At 45.5% G+C, this 21,033-nt stretch overlaps 2 protein-coding genes across 2 annotated transcripts in view; both read left to right on the plus strand.

Moving 5' to 3' along the window:
- Positions 1 to 4,563, plus strand: part of LOC115087471 (inactive dipeptidyl peptidase 10-like) — a 135,520-nt gene extending 130,957 nt beyond the window's left edge. Inside the window, exon 13 of the mRNA XM_029594695.1 lies at positions 4,027 to 4,563. Coding sequence (XP_029450555.1) covers positions 4,027 to 4,050 — 24 coding nt within the window. The 3' untranslated portion in view covers positions 4,051 to 4,563. The remainder of the gene's footprint in view (positions 1 to 4,026) is intronic.
- A 774-nt stretch (positions 4,564 to 5,337) lies between these two features.
- The window catches only part of LOC115088562 (inactive dipeptidyl peptidase 10-like), a 51,669-nt gene continuing 35,973 nt past the window's right edge, over positions 5,338 to 21,033 (plus strand). The window contains exons 1-5 of the mRNA XM_029596819.1: positions 5,338 to 5,425; positions 6,374 to 6,465; positions 11,992 to 12,039; positions 12,571 to 12,689; positions 13,687 to 13,734. Coding sequence (XP_029452679.1) covers positions 5,411 to 5,425; positions 6,374 to 6,465; positions 11,992 to 12,039; positions 12,571 to 12,689; positions 13,687 to 13,734 — 322 coding nt within the window. The 5' untranslated portion in view covers positions 5,338 to 5,410. The remainder of the gene's footprint in view (positions 5,426 to 6,373; positions 6,466 to 11,991; positions 12,040 to 12,570; positions 12,690 to 13,686; positions 13,735 to 21,033) is intronic.

Below are 21,033 nucleotides of genomic sequence, written 5' to 3' on the forward strand. Positions count from 1 at the left end.
AGAACACTTCGGGCTACTGGGGCACTGGAGGATGGGGCCTCCGGTGGCCGGTGCCGCTTCGATGGCTGCTCAGTAGCCGCCAATACTACTCCAAAACAGAAACCTTGTCAAGATGGTGACCAGTGCTGATGTTTTCTTGACGTCTGGTGCTCAGCCTGGTCTTTCACCGGCGCTGAGGAAGACGATGACCCCGAAGTCTGCAGGAGGGGAGAGAGCACAGAGGATCAATTTCCCTCTCCCCGATCCTTTGGGGTGCTGGATAGTGGGATCAACAGGGGAAGAGACAAAGATGGCTCCCCATGATCCTTGGGCGTCGAGGACACCGAAGCAGGAGCAGAAGATTTCAGAGACCTGAAGAGCTTTTCCATTTTATCTGGGAAAGCTCATTGCCCTTTGATGTCATTTGGTCATGCAAACGGCACTCCTGGTCGTTGTGTGAGGCCCCCAGGCAGAGGATACAGACTTCGTGCAGGTCCGTGATGGACATGGTCTGCGGGCACTGGGGGCACCGTCGAAAATCTGATGATGCCATTGAAAAAAGAGGCCGGTGTGTGGTCGATGGCCGACGGGTACCACCGTGCAAGGGTTGGGAATCGACCGCAAAGAATGACAAAAAGAACGAAAACAAGGGTACTTACCAAGATGGAGAGATACCGATCGTGAAAGGAGATCCGACCAGAAAAACTCTCGAAAATTTCAAGGAATTGGAGCTTCACCACAGCGAGGCTACTGCATCACAGAAAAGAAGAGACTGAAGGGGGACCTCGCGTGGACGTGCAGATAGCAACATGCTGGGCATGCTCAGTCTGCCAGTCAAAATTTCTAGAAACTTTGACAAATGTTTTCCGTGCCAGGCTACATCGGATGATGACACCCACATGTGAAGACTACCATCCTGCTTGTCTTAGGAGAATATTAAGAAAGGAATGGAGAATAAAACAGAATAAGATAATGCCTCTGTATCACTCCATGGTATGACCTCATCTTGAGTATTGTATACAGTTCTGGTCACATCTCAAAAAATATATAATGGAATTATAAAAGGCACAAAGAAAGCAACCAAAATGAAAAAGGGGATAGAATAATTCTCCTATGAGGAGAGGCTAAAGAGGTTAAGATTCTTCAGCTTGGAGAAGAGACGGCTGAGGGAGATATGATAGAGGTCTATAAAATAATGAGTGGAATGAAATGAATAAACGTTAATCAGTTGTTTACTCTTTCAAAGAGTTCAAAGATTAGGGGATACACAATGAAGTTACTAGGGATACATTTAAAACTAATAAGAGGAAATATTTTTTTACTCAATGCATAATTAAGCTCTGGAAGTGGTTGCCAGAGGATGTGGTGAAAGCTATTAGTGTAGCTGCATTTAAAAAAGGTTTGGAGGAGTTCCTGGAGGAAAAGTCCATTAACAATTATTAAGGGAGTGTTGCAGAAATCCACTGCTTATTCTTAGGATAAGCAGCTTGGAATCTATCCACCCCTTGGGATCCTGACAGGTACTTGTGACCTGGATTGGCTATTGTTGGAAACAGTATACTGAGCTTGATGGACCTTTGGTTTAACCCAGTATGGCAAATCTTATGTACTTATGTAAGTTAAAATGATCAAACACTTTATAACTCACATATAAAGATTTAATAGAGACTAGGCGGGGAGGGGGGGAGTGTTTAACTACCAGAAATAATTCTACTGCCTCTCTGTCACCTGCTGCTCACCCTGATATGTCAAACACCCCTTTTTCCTTTGTACTGTCACTATAATGTATTCTGTGAGTTACTTAATAGTTTCTGGCAAATGTCATCTTTTTCTCCAACCTGCTTATTCTCTGTGGATTGCCCCACATGTGGGTGACTTCATCACACACAGCACCAAATGTGGCGACAAGTGTCAGCTGATTGGCTAGAAACCTCGAAAACTGGCATGCAGTGGCCCTGCACGAAGCCGCTCTCAGTGTGTCAGAACTAGGGGCAGGCAGAGTAAAGAGGTGATTAAACTTTTGTGGGCAGGCAGGAGGGAATGTGGGACTGTCCATCCTGCTGTCCACGGAGAACATAAGATTTACTCACAATATACCATCTTTCAATAGATATACAAATGGTGCACATAATAAGAATCACCAACAATTCAAAGAGCTTACAAAGAGAAGAACATTAAACACATAATGAAAAACAGGCCACTTAGAATGTCAGATAATGCGGCATAGAAATGTTTTCATAAAGAACTAAAAGACAAAAATTAGCTTAAGCACCTCCAAGGTAAATAGTCAATCTAAAAAAGACCATGTATGTGACCAGTAAAACTAATTACAAACATGAGTCAAAGCCATGTTTTAACAGATTTCCTAAATTTCAAAGTCTGTCTCTAGTCGGGCTTTAAAGTGGTTAAGGATTTCTGTAACAACAGTGCTTGATACCTAAAAGCAGATTGTCTCACCAGGAGAAGGAAATCCCAGCAATTCTTGTCGAGAAGATCGTAGGGCCTAACAGGTCTATAAACAAATACAGGATTGGCCAGATATAAGGATAGACCTCTATATAATGCTCTGTAAGTAAGACAAGTTCTACCCCTTACTGGTAACCAATGTAATTCCTGGCGAGCAACTTTGTTTTCTGTTTAGAACACTCCCCAGGATGGGAGTGTTAATCCCAAAAGCCAGTCGAGAAATTGTATTACATTAGTCCAACAAAAGTGTTATCCTTACTAAGGTAAAATAAAACCAGGTGTGGAAGGGTTTTGGTGGTTTCCTTGCACTGGTGAGTGAGTTCAAATGGTGGTCAAGTGATATGGACTAGATTCAAAGAGGGAGAAATGAATGAGGTGCTCAAACTGGACAGGGAAACAGTAAAAACAAACCTGTTTTCCCTTCCAACTGCCTCCTGAATAAAACTCTGGCCAAACTCTTCAAGCCTTTCTTGTCAGACACAGGATCTTCACCCCAAACCCTGGGATCACTCCAATTCCCTAAAAAAAAAGGTTTAGTGGCTCTGACAGGCAAACAATGTATTTGCTCTTCTGGGCAATCAGCAATAAAATTCAAATAATAAGTGTCACAGGCTCCCACAGAAGAGATCAAAGCACCGATAGCCAGGGTAATAAAATCTATTACCCGATAGTAGCAAACTGTTATGAGTTCCATTAGCTCTAAACTAAACAACAGGAAATCAACCAGTCTGGCATCTCACACAACACTTGGCTTATTCATTCACCAGCACCTAGTTCATCTGGTTGAAGATTATTCCCAAAAGGAAAATTGAATCTTGCAAAATGGCTGTGTCCAGGCTTCCTCCTAGGGCTCCTTGAGGAGAAACTAGGCATTAGCACAAAGTGTCATAACTTGGCACGCCATCATCCTGGCAAGACGAGTAAGACCACTTCTGGACTGGGGAAAGCAGAAGGTGTCTAAGTGAAATCAGCAGAACCCAGAATAGGTCCTGTTCCCTAGAGTTCCAAATGCAGACTCTTTTTAAAATAACTCCTTTTCAGTTGAGAAAGTCAAAGTCACACGCTCACTTAAAGGCAGAGTGACCTACTTACAGCCTAGTACTGCAGAACCACCAACCCATAGCAAATGAAAACAGAGGGTAAGCTGTAGAAGTTAATGCCGTTCTTGCTACAGACCTTAAGTTCACACTTTAGGGATCTATGGTCACAAAAGGTATCACCATATTTTTTTTATTGTTGTTGACCTTTATTTCTGTGCTTATTATGCAGGGAAATACTAAGTGTACAGTGTCAACTGTAGGACACTGGAGATGGGGATATAAAGCAGCCCCAGAGTGCAAGTACATAAAGGGGAAGCTCAAATAATGGTGGAAATCAGATCTGAGGACAGTACGAACAATGGAAAGCTATGACTTAGTAAAGGCAACTGCACATTTGATTGTCCTTATCACCATCTACCAAGATTCCAGTGTTCTCCAGGAGCAGTGCGACCATTAGAGCTCTACAATTATATTTAGAGAGATTCTGATTATATTTGGAGGGTTTTAAAAATAGTCTTTGTGTTCTGTTCGTACTCCACAGGTGCCGTGGAAAGGAAAGCAGTGAAAAGCAAAAGCATAGGCCAATCATGCATCTGACATCTCTCTGCTACTGTCATTCTTACTGCTGCTCTCACCAACTCTGGGACTAGGAGCAACGCAAGCAGCACCGTAATCAGCAGCAAAATCAGCACCATCCCTGCAACCATCACTGAACAGTATCAGCGCTGCACCATCACCATCACCACAACCTCATCGTAACCATCACGGAAACACCACCATAACCATCGCTGCAACCATCACCATAACCAGCACCAGCACTGTAACCATTGCTGCAACTTCACCATAACCAACAGCAGTATCAGCACAGCAACATAACCATCACTACAACCATCACCGCAATCTCATTACAGAAACTTCACCATAACTAGCACCAGTGACATAACCATCACCGCAACCATCAAGGCAACCATGACTGAACAGTATCAGCGCTGCATCATCACCATCACCACAACCTCATTGTAAACATCATGGAAACACCACTATAACCAGCAGCTGTATCAGCACCAGCACCATAACCTTTCACTGTAAGCTCATCATAATCAACATTATTAGCACCATAACAGACCATAACCATCAACACAATTTCAATGAAAACATCACTGCAACCATCATTAGTATCAGCACCAGCACCATTCCCGTCACTTTAACTTCACTGTAACCAGCAGCACAAATGGCAGCTCTGTCTCACAGTAACCATTCCAAGTAATGTAGTCAGCATCAGTACCATTGAGTATCACTGCCAGCAGCTCGGTGACACTGACTTTCAGCACCATTCAGCCCCTAAGCAAGATTCTCCCTACTCTCAAGGTCTCACATTATCTTTCTCCTCTTGTGTCTGTTTGTATTAGAAATACAAAGTCTCATCTGAGGTGTGGGTGAGTGAACAGGTAAATCCTGTGGTCCTTCCTTATCTGTGTGTCTATCTCACATTCTCTCCTGCCCTCTCTTCCCCCACCCCATCCATCTCTCATTCTCTACCATGCTTTCTCTCATTCTGTCTTGCCCTCTCTCTTTCTCGCATTCTCTACCTCTCCTTTATTTCTGCTCTCTTTCTGCATTTCTGATGCAGAAGTCAGATTTCCATATTTTTAGCCCAGGCTCTGGACCTGTCTACTTATTGCAGACCTCTCTCAGGCCAATGTAATAAGGTACGCTTGGTAGAGCGCACAGTTTAACCCATGGTTGTCCACACATTTTTTTGTGCACATATTTTTGGAAGCATCACTGTTTAACATATGCTCCATGATCTAATCACCTGCCATTCTCCCCAGCAGGAAGAACCACTGTTTTCAAAGGATGAGGAGACTCTCTTCTTATCAGTGCCAGTGAAGCAGGGGGCTCGGGGGGAATTCTGCCATATTGCTATGTTTTCATCACAGGTAAATGTGTACAAGTGTCACATCCACAGTTTCCACCTTCTGGCCAGGCTCAGGGTTTGTAATATCAGAACCACTGTCCCTGATCTTACTGACAAGTTCCTGTCAAATACACAACCCGGAACTCATTCCTAGGCTGTACTGTATATATATTATGTGCCTATTACACAGAAAACTCACAGGCAGCTCCTGAATTGCATAGTAATCCATAATCCATTATTAGTCAGGTAGACTTAGGAAAGCCACCACTTATCCCTGGGAGTGAGCATTAAGGAATGGATCTAGCCTTTGGGATCTAGCAGGTACTTGTGACCCAGAATGGCCACTCTCAGAGACAGAATGCTGGCCTTGGTCGACCTTTGGTCTGTGTAAGCATGGCATGTTCTTATTTGCAAGCAAGCAGCAGATGACTTGCTAGGCTTTGCTTCCCGACTCCTTAGATCTGGCACTGCTGCTACCACAACTTTTTAAAGTGGGATGGAAATTACAGGAATCACTAACATCTCTCAGTTAAGAGCCCTTTGCTTTCAGTGGCAGATGGCACCATGCGCACAGATTAAACTGGGTATTCACTGGAAGCAGTTAACAGTGAAATGTTGCCTCTCTGCGGTGGCCGCACTCCTCGGGCAGAGAGTTTTGTATCCCTGGATTGTGTTCAGTTCACCATTAGGACATTCTCAATGGTTGTCGCCCCTCAGGATCTAGAAGGAGTTCAGCCATGAAAGCCTGGCTCATGATCTGTGACAGTCTCTCCAAAATGAGATGTCACCTCATCTCTCCTTATGAATAAAGCTCCTCCCCTCCAGAAGATTTCAGATGTATTGCATGCAGTACATTGAATGAGGCCTTCTTTAGGAAGCTTTATAAAGGCCTTGGAGTCAACAGGCATAATAAATTACAATATAGGATGATCTTACCACTCACAGACTTCGTTTCTGTATTATGCTCTAGCCCAGCGGGAAAGAGAATATTATTCGGTTTCTGACATCTGGCAACTGGGAGGTGACAAAGATCTTAGCCTATGAAGAGGAAACTAAGAAAATGTAAGAGAAACCTTGTTTATTATCCTGTGTAATGAGCTCTGCATCACATAAGGTAAAGGTCCCGTCCTCAAATTTCTTAAAGGCTGAGCACAGAGAGCTCAAGTGACTTGCTTAAGGTCAGAGGATTAGAACCATGAGGATGTATTGTTCCCCTACTCATGAATCAGAGAGAGATGACATGTCAAACTAAAAAAAAAATGGAAAACAGATCCAAATGAAGAAAATAGAAAAAGAGTTAAGGACTGGTAAATTAAATGTAAAGCAGTAATAATGCAGGCCAAGAAAGAATTTGAAAAGAAGCTTGCCACAGAGGCTAAAACTAACAATGCAAACTTTTTCAAGTACATTTGAAATAAGAAGCCTGTGAGGGTCTCAGTTGGACCACTACATGACCAAGGAGTAAATGGGGCGCTCAGAGAGTGTAGGAACCACGGTGTGGTCAGTGGACCCCTAGCCTGAGTTGAGGTTGATGCTACCTGAGAGGGAAAACCCCCACAGGTCCCCAACGTCAGGTGGCGAGGCCGAAGGAAGACAGGGGCCAGCTGGAGCTTTGCCAGTACCAGCCCACGTTCCCCGCAGGTTGAGCCCTTGGGTGCCGGGGCCTGCTGGACTTAGGTGGGCCCCTGAGGAGTGGTATTGGTGCTGGGTCCGAAGGTGGAGCATGAACGAGATAGGAGACAGGTGGCTGGCTGACAAGGCCACACTGGCTGAGTTCAGCTGTCAGCAGCAGGGAAAGGAGGTGGACGTCTGCCTAGAGTCAGAGCCTAGAGCCACGATCCTGCAGAAAGGCTGACAGGCAAAGTGAAGTCCAGTCCAAGGTTCAGAGGCAGGCGGCAAACGAACAGCATGAGGTCCAATCCAAAGTTCAGAGCCAGGAGATCCGTCCGATAGAGGTTCCAGGAAGAAGGGAGCAAGGTCCGGTCCTGGAGCAGGAATCAGGTACTGGAACCGGAGTCAGGTACTGGAACCGGAGATAGGTACTGGAACAGAAGTCCTTCTAGGAGAAGCGCAGGATCCCGAGATAAGCAACGCAGGAGACTCGTTGCCAATCCGTCTGAGTACGGCCCGAGGGAGCCTTATATAGGCCCGTGCTGATGATGTCATCCTCTGGGGTGGTCCCAGGTTTCCTGCCGAAGGCCCTTTAAATAGCTGCCGGTGCCGTGCACACACGCCTAGAGGAAACCCCAGACGGGGCCGGAAGCTGGCAGCGTCTCATGCGCCGGCGAGGCCAAGGATGCCCCGGCAGGTGTGAGTGGAGTGGAACTAGAAAGGCAGGCCGTGGCAGCCGATGTCTCAGGCAGGGCACGGAGTCGTTGCCGGGTAGATGGAATTGGCATGGGGGTTCCGCGGGCAGAGAGTGCAACAGAGAGGTCAAGGCTATAGCAGAAAAAATTAATGGATTCTTTGCTTTGGTGTTTACTGAGGAGGATATTGGGGAGACACCCACGCCTGAACCATTCTTTATAAGTGATATCTCAGAGGAACTGAATCAAATCAGTGTAAATCTAGAAGAGATGAAAGAGCAAACTGACAAACTAAATTGTAGCAAATCACTGTGACTTGATGGTTTTCATCCCAGAGTTCTAAAGGAACTCAAATATGACATTTTAGACCTGCTATTGGTAACTGTAACCTATCATTCAAAAATACCTCTCTACCTGAGGAATGGAGGGTAACAAACATAATAATGGTTTATGGACTTTTCCTCCAGGAATTTAGGTAAACACTTTTAAAACCCAGCTGTATTCTATATGGAGCGTCTCACCCTTATCCACGTGTTTATTAGCAGCTTAAAAAAACTTTAATAGATGTATTTAGCAAAGGGAAGGCTTGCATTATCAATGTTGAACTACTTATGTAAGGTTTGCGATCAATCAAGCAATAAACTAAACTTGGCTCTTCCCTATCAGACCATGTCTATCCATATGCCAGTAATTTTGTTTATAAGAATAGCTTCTACAATTTTGCCTGACACCAACAACAGGCTCACTGGTCTGTAGTTATTTGTGTCTTCCCTGGAGCCCTTTTTGAAAACTAATGTGAGCCATGTAGACTTGGGGAATTGAAAAGAACTGCTTATCCCTGATTATGAGCAAGAAGGATTGGACGTATTCTTTGGGACCCTGTTGAGTAATTGCGACCTGGATTGGCCACAGTCAGAGACAGGATGCTGGGCTTCATTGACCTTTGGTCTGACCCAGCATGGCATTTCTTATTTTATGCTACATTTATACTGCATTTTATCAAATCCAAAAGAATTACAACAGGTTTAAAATACACTTCATAAAATACATTTCATACACAATAATAAACAGGACAAAATATAATCAAAATACAATGTACATCCTTAGTCCCATTTAAAGGAAGAAGTGAATATGTGAGGAGATTCCAGAAAGCAATAATCCATCTGACCTGCATTGAGCCACAGGGAGCGGCAGTTAAACCATAAGCATCTTGCTGGGCAGACTGGATGGACCATTTGGAGCTTTATCTGCCATCATAACTAGGTTACTATGTTTGCAGAACAAGTGGAACATTCGCACATATCTTGGCAAACTGATGGCAAAGGTAGAAAGCTACATTCCTACCCTTTTTCCATCATCGACACACTCTTTGTTCACCCATTCATCAACCAACCTGCCAGGGTCATTGCTAGCCATGGGCACCTATGGCTCATGGCTCTGGATCTATTGGCCACTGCCCTGAATCTCAAACGGTTGTTCTGTTTATTTCTCTGCAGGGAGCAGGAAGGGAGAGGGGCTGGAAAAGGGAGTAGAGCAGTAGTTTTTTCTTTCTGCAGTGACTACTCCAAACTCACCCCCCCCCCCCCCCCCACTCCGGTTCCCACAGGAAGAGGAGGGGGTGAGACTGAGCAGACACTGCAGGCAGCATGAGGGGAGAAACTGAAACAGAGCAGCTGGACAGGAGAGCCTAGAAAAGGAGTAAGGAGAAGACTGACAAGGACCTCAGGAAACCGAGACAGAGACTAGTAAAAAAGACACCCCCCCCCCCCCCCCCGATAACAAAGATAGAAAAAAAAGCATGTTATCTCCAGTCAAGAGACTGGAATATGTAAAGCAGCGATCTAGTAGCTGTTTGTCTCCTACAGTAAACTGGATTCTCTGCAGCTGTGATGGATCATTGTCAGTATTATATATGAGCTATTGAGACCACATAGGTCCCTTCTTCAAATGTGAGAGGCATCTCTGATGTGACATCTGAGGAAGGGGTTTCTGTGGTGTTAAAGCTCATATACCCTGGAGGAAAGGAGGAGCAGAGGTGATATGATACAGACTTTCAGATACTTGAAAGGTTTTAATGATCCAAAGACAACCACAAACCTTTTCCATCGGAAAAAAAATCAACAGAACCAGAGGTCATGATTTGAAGCTCCAGGGAGGAAGAATCAGAACCAATGTCAGGAAGTATTTCTTCACGGAGAGGGTGGTGGATGCCTGGAATGCCCTTCCGGAGAAAGTAGTGAAGACCAGAACTGTGAAGGACTTCAAAGGGGCGTGGGATAAACACTGTGGATCCATAAAGTCTAGAGGATGTGAATGAAGAGTGGGTGGCTCGCGGGTATGACGGCTACTACCTAGAGATAATAACCTTATTCAATAAACATACCCACGGTTAATGCGACTCCAACATTGCTCTAAGCTTCAACGGCAAGAGGAAATGTGGAAAAAAGCATTTGCATTCACAAAAAAGTGGGGAGTAGCTTGCTTATTACGGCGGTTACTACCCCAAACCAAATAAGTCTGATACTATATCCAGCATAGCTCTCTGCTTCAACGGCAGGGGAGAAAGACCAATACTTCACTTTCAATGCATATCCAGCATAGCTCTCTGCTTCAACGGCAGGGGAGGAAGACCGATACTTCACTTTCAATGCATATCCAGCATAGCTCTCTGCTTCAACGGCAGGGGAGGAAGACCAATACTTCACGCATATCCAGCATAGCTCTCTGATTCAATGGCAGGGGGAATGAAGAAAAGTGGATCTATATACAGAGAACAACCAACAAGGACTGAATTACATAGTCTGGGTAAACAAATAAGCATGGGTGTGGCTTGCTTGCTGTGGGGATTGCTACCCCTAACTAATTAGCTAGATATTTTGCTTAGATGTGGTTCCAATACTGCTCTCTGCATTAATGGTGGGAGTGGAAGGGAAATAGAACCAAAAGGTTACTAAGAGCCAAGAGAAACAGATAAGTATGAGAAAAAAAAAAGTGTGAAGCTTGCTGGGCAGACTGGATGGGCCGTTTGGTCTTCTTCTGCCGTCATTTCTATGTTTCTATATACAATATTTTTAGATAATTTGTATGCTGATCCAGTAACAGTTTCAGAATCTGCCAAGAATCTCATGACTGGAAGGTAATTTTCAGCTTTTAAGTTATTGTATGTTCTATGTAAAATGTATTTTGTTGTATACAGAGAGGTGGTGGAGGCTTAAATAATTTTGTGAAAGCAAGAAGCACCTCACCAAGTGGAACAGAGCTGGTGAGAGCCCCTAGATAAGACACTGACAGCTCATCACTGATCCTGTAAGAATCAGCCAGCATAGTCCATCTCCTTAGCTCTTCCAGTGTGACTGGTGTCAGTTTCTTACATTGTCCCCTTAAGGCCAGCAGGATTTCAGTAATACTATTGTCCTGAGTTTCTACAGGATTATTCTTGGAGCAGAAGGGAGGGGGCTTAAGATGAAAAGGCTGATTGATTGATTGATTATCAAAATCTCAGGGGGACATTATATGGGCCCTGAGTCTTTTAAGTACTTAAGGGCCGATGCTATAATAAACGCGGAAATCGAGCGCTGACTTTTCAGCGCCCGCTTTCTTAATGCGTGCATGGCACCTGCAAAGGGGGCGCCATGCTATAAACAAATTAGAGGGTCGCGCTAGCAAGGAGGTGCTAGGGTCGCTTGCTAACCCGACCCCGCGGTTACCGGCGGTCTGCCGGTTAAAAACACCGACGGTTATGAACACCGATGCCGATAACTCGGTGTCGGTTTTCAATGTGGCCAGCTGAGGGCTTTTTTTTTCAACTTTTAAAGAAGTACAGAAAAACAGTTTTTTCTGCTTTTCTGTACTTCTTTTACATGCACTCAGCTATTAACACCTACTCCAGGCAGGCGTTGATAGCTGAGCGATAAATGTGCGTCTGAGACACACATTTATTTTTTTGCATTTGGATGAATGAGTAAATAGCCTCATTCACATGCATGCTATCGCATTCACTCCACGTTGGACACACGTTAAATAGGCGCTAATCCCCGCCTATTTAACCCACGTCCGACTGCGGGTTATAGTGCACTCGGCTGAGCGCACTGTATTGCATCGGCCCCTTAGTAATGCTTTTGCAGCCTGTTAGTCTTTACTCACCTAGCAGGGAGCTGTCATTACTCTATCTATGAACCACCCATCCAGCAAGCAATCAGTTTTTGCATACTGGCTCTTTGCATGAGGCATTTTGGCCATGCAGAATTAGTACCAGCACTGACCTCAGTTCTTTCCTTTTTAGATATTTTCTCAGTACAGAAGACATGCCCAGGAGAAGGCACTTATACAGGTGAGGAGAGGTCTCAGAAGAAATGCAGAGGGAGGGTTGTGACAGTGAGATCACAGCAACAGACCCGCTAGAGATCTGTGGCACAACCCAGTTTGTTCAGATAAAAGAATGCCTTCTAAAGAAAAGCAAGCCAGGGTGGTTTCCTCTTTGCAAGAGCAGTAAAACAGTATTAGAACAAGGTATAACAAAACTGTAAACAGCGAGCATCTCATTGGAAAGAAGGGTTAAGGAATATTACCAAACCAACATGTGAGAGAAGCTTGCACTGCTGCTGCCAATGCTGTACCCAGTCTGTGGTTTGATAGGGTGCTAACCGTTGTTTTAATGGAGATTAATAAAATATTTCCATTACAAAGGAGAAAATTTGTACCAAAGCTGCAGGTTCTGAGTATCTGTGGACTTTGCCCCCCTGGGTGGACTCTTTTGAAAATCTCTCACAGAGAGTATGAAGATGGGGACGCAGGGTTTATTGCTTTGATTTTGGCATAGCTGAGTTATTAACAGAATGTTTTCCACTTTTTCTCATGGTAGTGTCGACTTACATGGCCCCTTTAATCGCTTCTGTGTAACCTGTGACCTCCTCCCTAACTGCACTTTTGTTGATGCCGAATTCAGTCCCAGCAACAGCTACTTCATCCTGTACTGCAAAGGTGACATGTTACAAGAGAATGTGCCTGGGATAGACATCACACATAGGATGGAGGGAAGGGCTAAAACATTCACAAGAATAGAACAAGCAATAAGGAGAGAAACTCTCTCCTAGAAATACTCACTCCAAAGAAGGGTTAAAAAATGTTGCCAAACCAATATGTGAGAGAAGCTTGCACTGCTGCTGCCCGTGCTGTACCTGTTCTGTGGTGGCACAGAGTGTGTGTGAGGGAAGCTTGTGTGAGAGAGAAGCTTGCACTGCTTCTGCCTATGCTGTACCTGTTCTATGGTGGGGCAGTATGTTGCTGCCTGTGCTTTACCTGTCTGTGGTGGGACAGTGTGTAGGTGAGGAAAGCTTGCACTGCTGCTGCCTGTGCTTGTTCTATGGTGGAGCAGTGTGTGCTTGTTCTGTGGTGGGGTAGTGTGTGTGTGTGTGTGTGTGTGTGTGTGTATGTGTGTGTGTAAGAGAAGCTTGTATTGCTGCTGCCTGTGCTGTACCTGTTCTCTGGTGGGGCAGTGTGTGTGTGTGAGGGAAGTGTGCACTACTGCTGCCTGTGCTGTACCTGTTTGTGGTAGGACAGTGTGTATGTGAGGGAAGCTTGCACTGCTTCTGCCTGTGCTTGTTCTATGGTGGAGCAGTGTGTGTGTGTGTGTGTGTGTGTGTAAGAGAAGCTTGTATTGCTGCTATCTGTGCTGTACCTGTTCTGTGGTGGGGCAGTGTGTGTTTGTTTGTGTGTGTGTAAGAGAAGCTTGTATTGCTGCTGCCTGTGCTGTACCTGTTCTGTGGTGAGGCAGTGTGTGTGTGTAAGGGAAGCTTGCACTACTGCTGCCTGTGCTGTACCTTTTCTATGTTTAAATGGAGAATTTAAGACTCCAATGCTTCAGCCTACCATCTCCCACAGGCACTACCATGTTCTGGCAGTGTGTGTCTGCTTTTTTGATGATCTGCTGGCTTCCTATGACTAAAGCCTATAATGTACCACATTCTGTGTGTCACAGGTCCCAGGATCCCTCAAGTATCTGTGCACAAGACTCAGGATCCCCATGGTAAGTGCAAACCTGCTCAAGGGGGAAGCAACAACTATTTTATAACCTCTTTGCCATATGTGATGTCATTGTGCCCAGAGTCTAGTAGCTGAATTTTAGAAAAATATTCAAGACAACAAAACTAAGAAAATTACTGCCAGAATCAGTTCAGCCAACAGATCCAAGGAGTGGACCACAGCAATGATGTCAATGATAGGTAAACCTGGAAAAGTTCCAGAAGATTATGGGTCCTATAGATCTATCTTCATATTAAATGTAAACTATACAATCTTAATGAAAGCATTAAGTTGTACTAATAGAGAATGTGCTACCCAGATCAAACTGGTTTTCTCCCGGGTTGAAGGGTAGGGGGGTCAGATAATATTAGAAAATAATGCATAGATTCCTGGATTGGCCAGTGTCAGATAAGATGATGGGCTTGTATGACCTAGTATGGCATTTCTTATGTTCTTAATTAGCTGTGGACCCTCTACTCTAACTTAGCTTCCAGAATCCAGATTAATGGGGGACTGAATTGGATAAATTTAAAATAGAGACTGGATTGCCCTTTATTGCTGCAATAAAAGTAATAGAAGCACACAATATTGAAGGTATCAATGCTTATGTCCACCAGAGTAAAATCTCACTTTATTTTATTTATATTCTGCATTGCTTCAAAGTGAATTACATTCAGGTACTGTAGGTATTTCCCTATCCAAGAAAACAAACCGGTAACCGATCCAATGTGGCTAGCAGCAAAGGATGACAATGTAGAATCGGAAAAAATGGACTTTATTGAACTTTCCCGACTCTGGCCGAGTTTCGCTCACATGAGCTGCCTCAGGGGCTTTGAACCAATGTAATTGGCTCTGTGCAGTTTCAATGTATTTTTACATCAAGTTTGGACAGTCAACATGCCCAGTGTTGGCATATACAAAAAGCAAGAACTTGTACTTCATGGATGGTTGTGCAAGTGGTGGTGATACGATTCTTCAGATGAATCGGAATGCAGATGCTCACCGCGCAACCTCTCATACATTGGTTCAAAGCCCCTGAGGCAGCTCATGTGAGCGAAACTCGGCCAGAGTCGGGCAAGTTCAATAAAGTCCATTTTTTCCGATTCTACATTGTCATCCTTTGCTGGTATTTCCCTATCCCCAGAGGGCTTACAATCTAACGGGCCGATTCAGTAAAGCGCAGCCATGGTTGCGCGGTTTTTAACCCGCTTTGGATGCATGTTTTGAGTGCGTAAGACGGACGCCCGATTCAGTATCGGCTTTTACACGTCCTTAGCGCTTGCCGAAAGATGCATATCCATTTCCGCCCACCGCATATATATGGTATGTTAATGATCGGATTAGCTATTCCCCCCGATACAGTAATATGTGCCCAAATTATCGCGTCTTTAACCAGCTTATTTACCGCGTCTTTAACCTCTATATTTACCGCCTACCCTGACCCTGGCGTTAGTATGGTGTTCAGTCAGCTTCGGACCGGACAGTGTCATGGACAATATGTATATATTGGCTCTGGCGATCTTTTTCATTCGGTTGAGAAGCAGAATAAGAAATGCTCGGCAAGCGAATTCTAGAAGGCAGATTGGAGAGGCCAACAGGGGAGCCCAGCAGCAAGGAAAACCCAGCCAACCCAGCCAACAGGAGAACCCTGCAGCAAGACCGGAGGAGGTATGTGTTCAATGGTACCATCCATCTCTGGGCGTCTCTGAGGCTCCGGGGGTCCAGCGGAGACATGGACGCCTCTACGGACGCCGGAGAGATGGGAGCCACACCAGGCCTTCCTCCGGCTTCTACAAGGCGTCCTGAGGCTCCGGGGGTCCAGCGGAGACATGGACGCCGGAGAGATGGGAGCTGCGCCAGGCCTTCCTCCGGAGTCTACTAAGCGTCCTGAGGCTCCGGGGGTCCAGCGGAGACATGGACGCCTCTACAGACGCCGGAGAGATGGGAGCCGCGCCAGGCCTTCCTCCAGCGTCTATTAGGCATTCTGAGGTTCCGGGAGTCCAGCGGAGACATGGACACCTTAACGGAAAATCTACCAAACAGAAGAGGAGCACATGGAATACAAAGGGAAAATCAACCAAACAGAAGAGGAGCACATGCAGAGCATAAAGATGGAATACAAAGGCAAAATCTACCAAACAGAAGAGGAGCACATGGAATAGAAAGGGAAAATCAACCAAACAGAAGAGGAGCACATGCAAAGCATACAATTTGGCAGAACATGAACTACAGACGTCTATGGCCGCTGCCTTGAGCGCCATGATCGACGTCCGGAAAGGCAGCGGGGCCTTTCAGTCATGGACATCGGGAAAGAGGTGCGAACGTCCATGAACAGAAGCCCCGACCTTGGACGTCTGGGCAGGCACTCAAGACAGCGGCCATGGACGTTGGAAGGCAGCGGGGCCTCCGATCATGGACGTCCGGAAAGAGGCGGGAACATCCATGAACGGAAGCCCCACCTTGGATGTCCGGGCGGGTGCTCAAGGCAGCGGCCATGGACGTTGGAAGGCAGCGTTCCCGTCTCTTTCCGGGCGTCCATGCTCAGAGGCTCCGTCTTTCACAGACGCCTGGACGTCCTTGCACGTCCTTAAGCGCCCGGACGAGGAAGGTTGGGGGTGGCCTCCGGTTAAGGACATCCGGATGCTCAGGGCAGCGGCCCCAGTGTCCATGCAGGGTCTGTAGATAAGAACCATCCACTTACCTGCTGAAATGACATTTGAAATTACATTTGAAATTACATTTGAAATGACAGGTATGGCGCCAGTGCACCCTGGATACTGTATAGGCGCTGTAGACCGCTTTATACAGTAAAATGGATTGCGAATGCCTACTGCTTCATAGGTTCACTTTTGATGCTCCTATGCTGCCACTTGGATTTGCGTCTAATTTGAATACTGAATTGAGCGGCTTGCGAACCAAAATGTGTGTGGGTCAAACACGCCTGGCACTGCTTTTTATGCATTGGCCTGTAAGTTTGTAGGTGGGGTAATGGAGAGTAAAGTGACTTGCCCAAGGTCACAAGAAGTGATAGCAGGACTCAAACCCTGGTCTCCTGGTTCATAGCCCACTGCTCTAACCACTAGGCTACTCCTCCATGCCCTATAGGCACATGAGTGCAAATATACACACATTAATATATAACAAATCAAGAACACACGTCATTCTAAAAATCCATCTGTTTGCTCCATTATTTAGAAAATATTTACATAGAAACATAGAAATGACGGCAGAAAAGGATCAAATGGTCCATCCAGTCTGCCCAGCAAGCTCATGGCAGCATGAGCTGCACCATGCAGGTCATCCCCGTTCTTATCAATTTCCCAAACGGAAAAAGTTAGGGCCCTTGTTGGTTACTGTCTGAATCCAATTCCCCGTTACCCCTTGCCGTTGAAGCAGAGAGCAATGATGGAGTTGCGTTAACAGTATGTAGGCTTATTGGTTAAGGGTAACCCCCAGCACCAGAAAGTTACCCCCATGCTTATTTGCTTCCTCAGATTGTAAAAGTCGGGGCCCTCATTGATTGCTGTCTGAATCCCATTCCCCTTCGAAATGAGACAATAACTAGCTGGGTCAGAGTGCTGGAGACAGAGAGGTCCATATTCAGCGCCACTTAGCCGGATAAGTTCCAACTTATCCGGCTAAGTTGTGTGTTTTAAATATGTGGCCATGGTCAGCGGCCAGCACTTATCCAGCTAAGGATTTATCCGGGTAAGTGGTGAGAGGGGAATGAGCATAATGGGGAGGAGTTAAGATAGCCATATAAATAATCCGGCTAACTCCATTATTCAATTAGCTGGATAACTTATCTGGTTAACTCTGTTTTCTCCATAGAGCTAGCCTAATGTTATCCGAATACGTTTATCAGGCTAACTTTAAGACAGCTGGATATATTCCATGGCGTGTCTGTACCGCTGAATATATAGACTAATTTAGCTAGATAAGTTTATCAGGCTAACTTTAAGACAGCTGGATATATTCCATGGCGTGTCTGTACCGCTGAATATATAGACTAATTTAGCTAGATAAGTTTATCTGGCTAACTAGCCGAGCTGCACAGTGGCTGAATATGGACCTCAGAGCTTTTTAAATACCAGATGAACTAAGGTCCTCTTTAGAGTGTAGTTCCTACTTCAGAATGTTGTCTGAATTATGTGGGAGTCACATTCAGTCCCAGGGCTAAATCCTCACATTGTCTCTCAAGTCTCACATCACCACGGCGGAGGCTGAACCTCCAGGGCCCATGACATAAAGATGGAAACCTCCTCACTGTGAACACTGGTTGTTGCTTAAGTGTAAGTGCAATGAATTGACAGGCAGGACACTCTTGTTGTGTTCCAAATTAAAACATTGCTGTAAGTAGTTCAAGGTATTCAATTTGCACCATCAAAATTGTTATCAGTTACATCCATGTTCAAGACCTATATATCAAAAGAAAAGAAAACCCAAAAGATTATGTGAAGGGTAGCGGGTGTGTGAGCCCTTTGTGCTGCAGCGTAGTTGATGCAGCTTCAAGAGTGCACCCCTGAGGCTTACACCAGCAACTGGCAAATGCACCCTACAGGTTGAGCCCTTGGGTTCTAATGGCTGGCAGGTGGGTCCCCAGGGAGAAGAAGGTTACTACAGTGCAGAGGCACAATGGGGTCAGGGCAGGCAGCAGAATATCGGCATCAGGAACAGGCCAAGGCTGGGGCAGGCAGCTAACAAGAGTGGTCAGGTCCAGGCAAAGGGTAAGGGCCAGGCAGCAGGCAATCATGGTCAAGTCCAAGCAAGAAGTCAAGATCCAGAGAGTCAGGAAGAGGCTGGGCGAAGACACACAGAAGACACTGGATGAGATGGGCAGGACAAGGCATGACTGAACAAGGAAGTCTAGAGAAAACAGTGCTGGACGAGGCACAGATGGAAGGCAAGGCAGGACGAGGCATGGCTGGACAAAGAATCAGGAATACAGGAGCCAAGAATGCTAGGCAACATGCACTGCAAGGCAGAAGACCCGTTGCTGAGGCAGGGATGGGAAGTCCAGGGAGTTCTTAAGTATTGAGGCATTGCTGACTTCATCAGAATGCGTTGTGGGGACTTTCCTTCCACAGCCCCTTTAAGAGTCTAAGTGCACTGTGCACACATAAGGCTGGTTGACAGGAACGGCAGCTGTCAGCTTCTCGTGCTGCATTGAGCGGTGGCCTGCCCGTGAGGCCTAGTTGTTGGTGGCATCCCGGCTGTGAAACAGTGCTGCCACCGTTGGGGGTAAGTGAGGCGGCTCGCGGGACTGGCCCAGGAGCCATGGAGTTTAACAAACTGGCATATCATGAGTACCATGGAACTCATGACAAAGATCTGTGAGGTTCTGAGGTCTTAAGTGGGGCAACCAAGTCTAAAATATACCACAAACTTTGATTCAAAGAATTGACAAGAGGTGAAATAACATAATCTAGGTTATCTTGTGACTGTATCCAAAGAGATTCAAATTCACTGAGATCAATAGGATTCAAAACTGGCAAAGAAATCAGAGTCACTCATGGCTCCCCCTTAAAAAATAAAACAAGTGATATGGTACTTAACAGATGCTCTTCCTGGCTGCTAAAGTTGAATATGAAGGGGCGCATAAAAGGGCTTATCCCTTTAGTGTGGCCTTCAGTGTTCACCCTGCCGAAAGCGGGCACCTAAAGAGACCAACCCCTCTTACAGGGAGCAGGGGGGGTGGTAGCTTTGGCTGTTGTCACCTGTGGGGAGGGCAGGATCAAAGTTCAGCAATCAAGAGGACAATAGCAATGAGGAAGGCAATGAGAGCACCCCATGTTTGGGAAAACACTGTCCTGGCCCTGCTTGCTTTGGCAGGTGCAGAATGCAGATGCTACCTCTCTCTTCAGCTCCTCCATGGGGGTTGGTTTTGGCTGACGCCACCAATGTGGGCAGGATCAGGGTATGGCAATTGGCTGCATGCTTTATGTATACCAAGCATATTTTTGTGGAGCACATTTTTGGCTTAGTGTGGCCAGGAGCGATTGGGCAGACTAGATGGGCAAATTGGTCTTTTATCTACCAGCTACTATGTTACTGTCAATCCAGGCCCAAGAGGATCTACTGAAAAATTTGGAAGGAAACAAAATGAATTTAGATATTCAGAATGTCTGTTTTTGGGACATATTTCTGCTAATGACCTGTCCAAAAATCCTTTTTAAAGATTGCAGAAAAGTGATTCTTATGTTTAGGAATAAAAATATATAACAAATCTAGAGATCTGTATAAAAATATTTATTTCTAATTAACAAATTTAAATATGGATTTTAAGGAGGTAATTTTCAAAGAATACATGGGTTTGTATGTGTAAAATCAGCATCTACGTGCATAAGTAGCCTGTGTGAGTGCAAGGGAATTTGATTAGCCTGAGTTTGACTACTCTGGCTAAGGATATATTCAGAAGAAAGGCCTTTAGTGGACTTAGGGTTCTCACACATCATTTGATTGTAACAACTGTGAGAACATAAGAAGTAAACATCAGATGTGCAAGATTTGTAGTGAGGGAGTTAGAATTGCAAGACAAAAGCCTGAACTGTGTTTTGGGAAAACCACATGCATTTCTCAAATCATGGTTTCAGATATGAGGCCAGAAAGGGTATATTAATAGGAGGCAGGGGAAGGAAATGGCAGAGGGATAGACAGCAAGAGAGAATCCTCACCGACAGAGCCTGCTCTCATTGACTAACCTTAAGAAAAGTATTTGTACTACATAATTATCATTGCAACTATTGTCTTTGCTGTATCTGTGTATTCTGCCTTGCTTTCTGGAACGTAACATAGCATTAATAATTAACACTGCTAATCTCAGTACCTCTTGTGTGCTGACTCAGAGTGTGAGTGAGTGTGTGAGTGTGGCTTTTTATTTTCTCAAGCAGTAGGTCCTGTCAAGAGAGAAAGAGCCTGGGGGCTACTGCTTTGTGTCTTGAAGTGGCGGAGCCTGTCAGAGGGGGGAAGAGCCCAGGGGATTTGAGCCCTTTGTTTCTTTGTTTTTTTTCTTTACCACAACCACAGAGTGAACCTGCAATAAATTTGGTGCAGAGAGCAGATTTTCTGGCATATCAGTTTTGTGTTGTGCCCGTCGGCTGCAGACGCCTGCAGCCTCTCTGTCTCACCTCTTTTCTGCCTTTCTCCGTTCCAGTTGGCAAGATGGCTGCCTCCGCTTCCACACGCGGACCGCTCCGGCGCCCACGGACCAACAAAGGCGATTGCGTTCGCCATTTTCCTGCTGGGATCACCTAGGGCACGTGTGCACGCGCTGGCCCTCCTTTTACATATGTCATGGCGGGAA

Source organism: Rhinatrema bivittatum, chromosome 3, assembly GCF_901001135.1.
Source record: "Rhinatrema bivittatum chromosome 3, aRhiBiv1.1, whole genome shotgun sequence".
NCBI classification, from domain to species: domain Eukaryota; kingdom Metazoa; phylum Chordata; class Amphibia; order Gymnophiona; family Rhinatrematidae; genus Rhinatrema; species Rhinatrema bivittatum.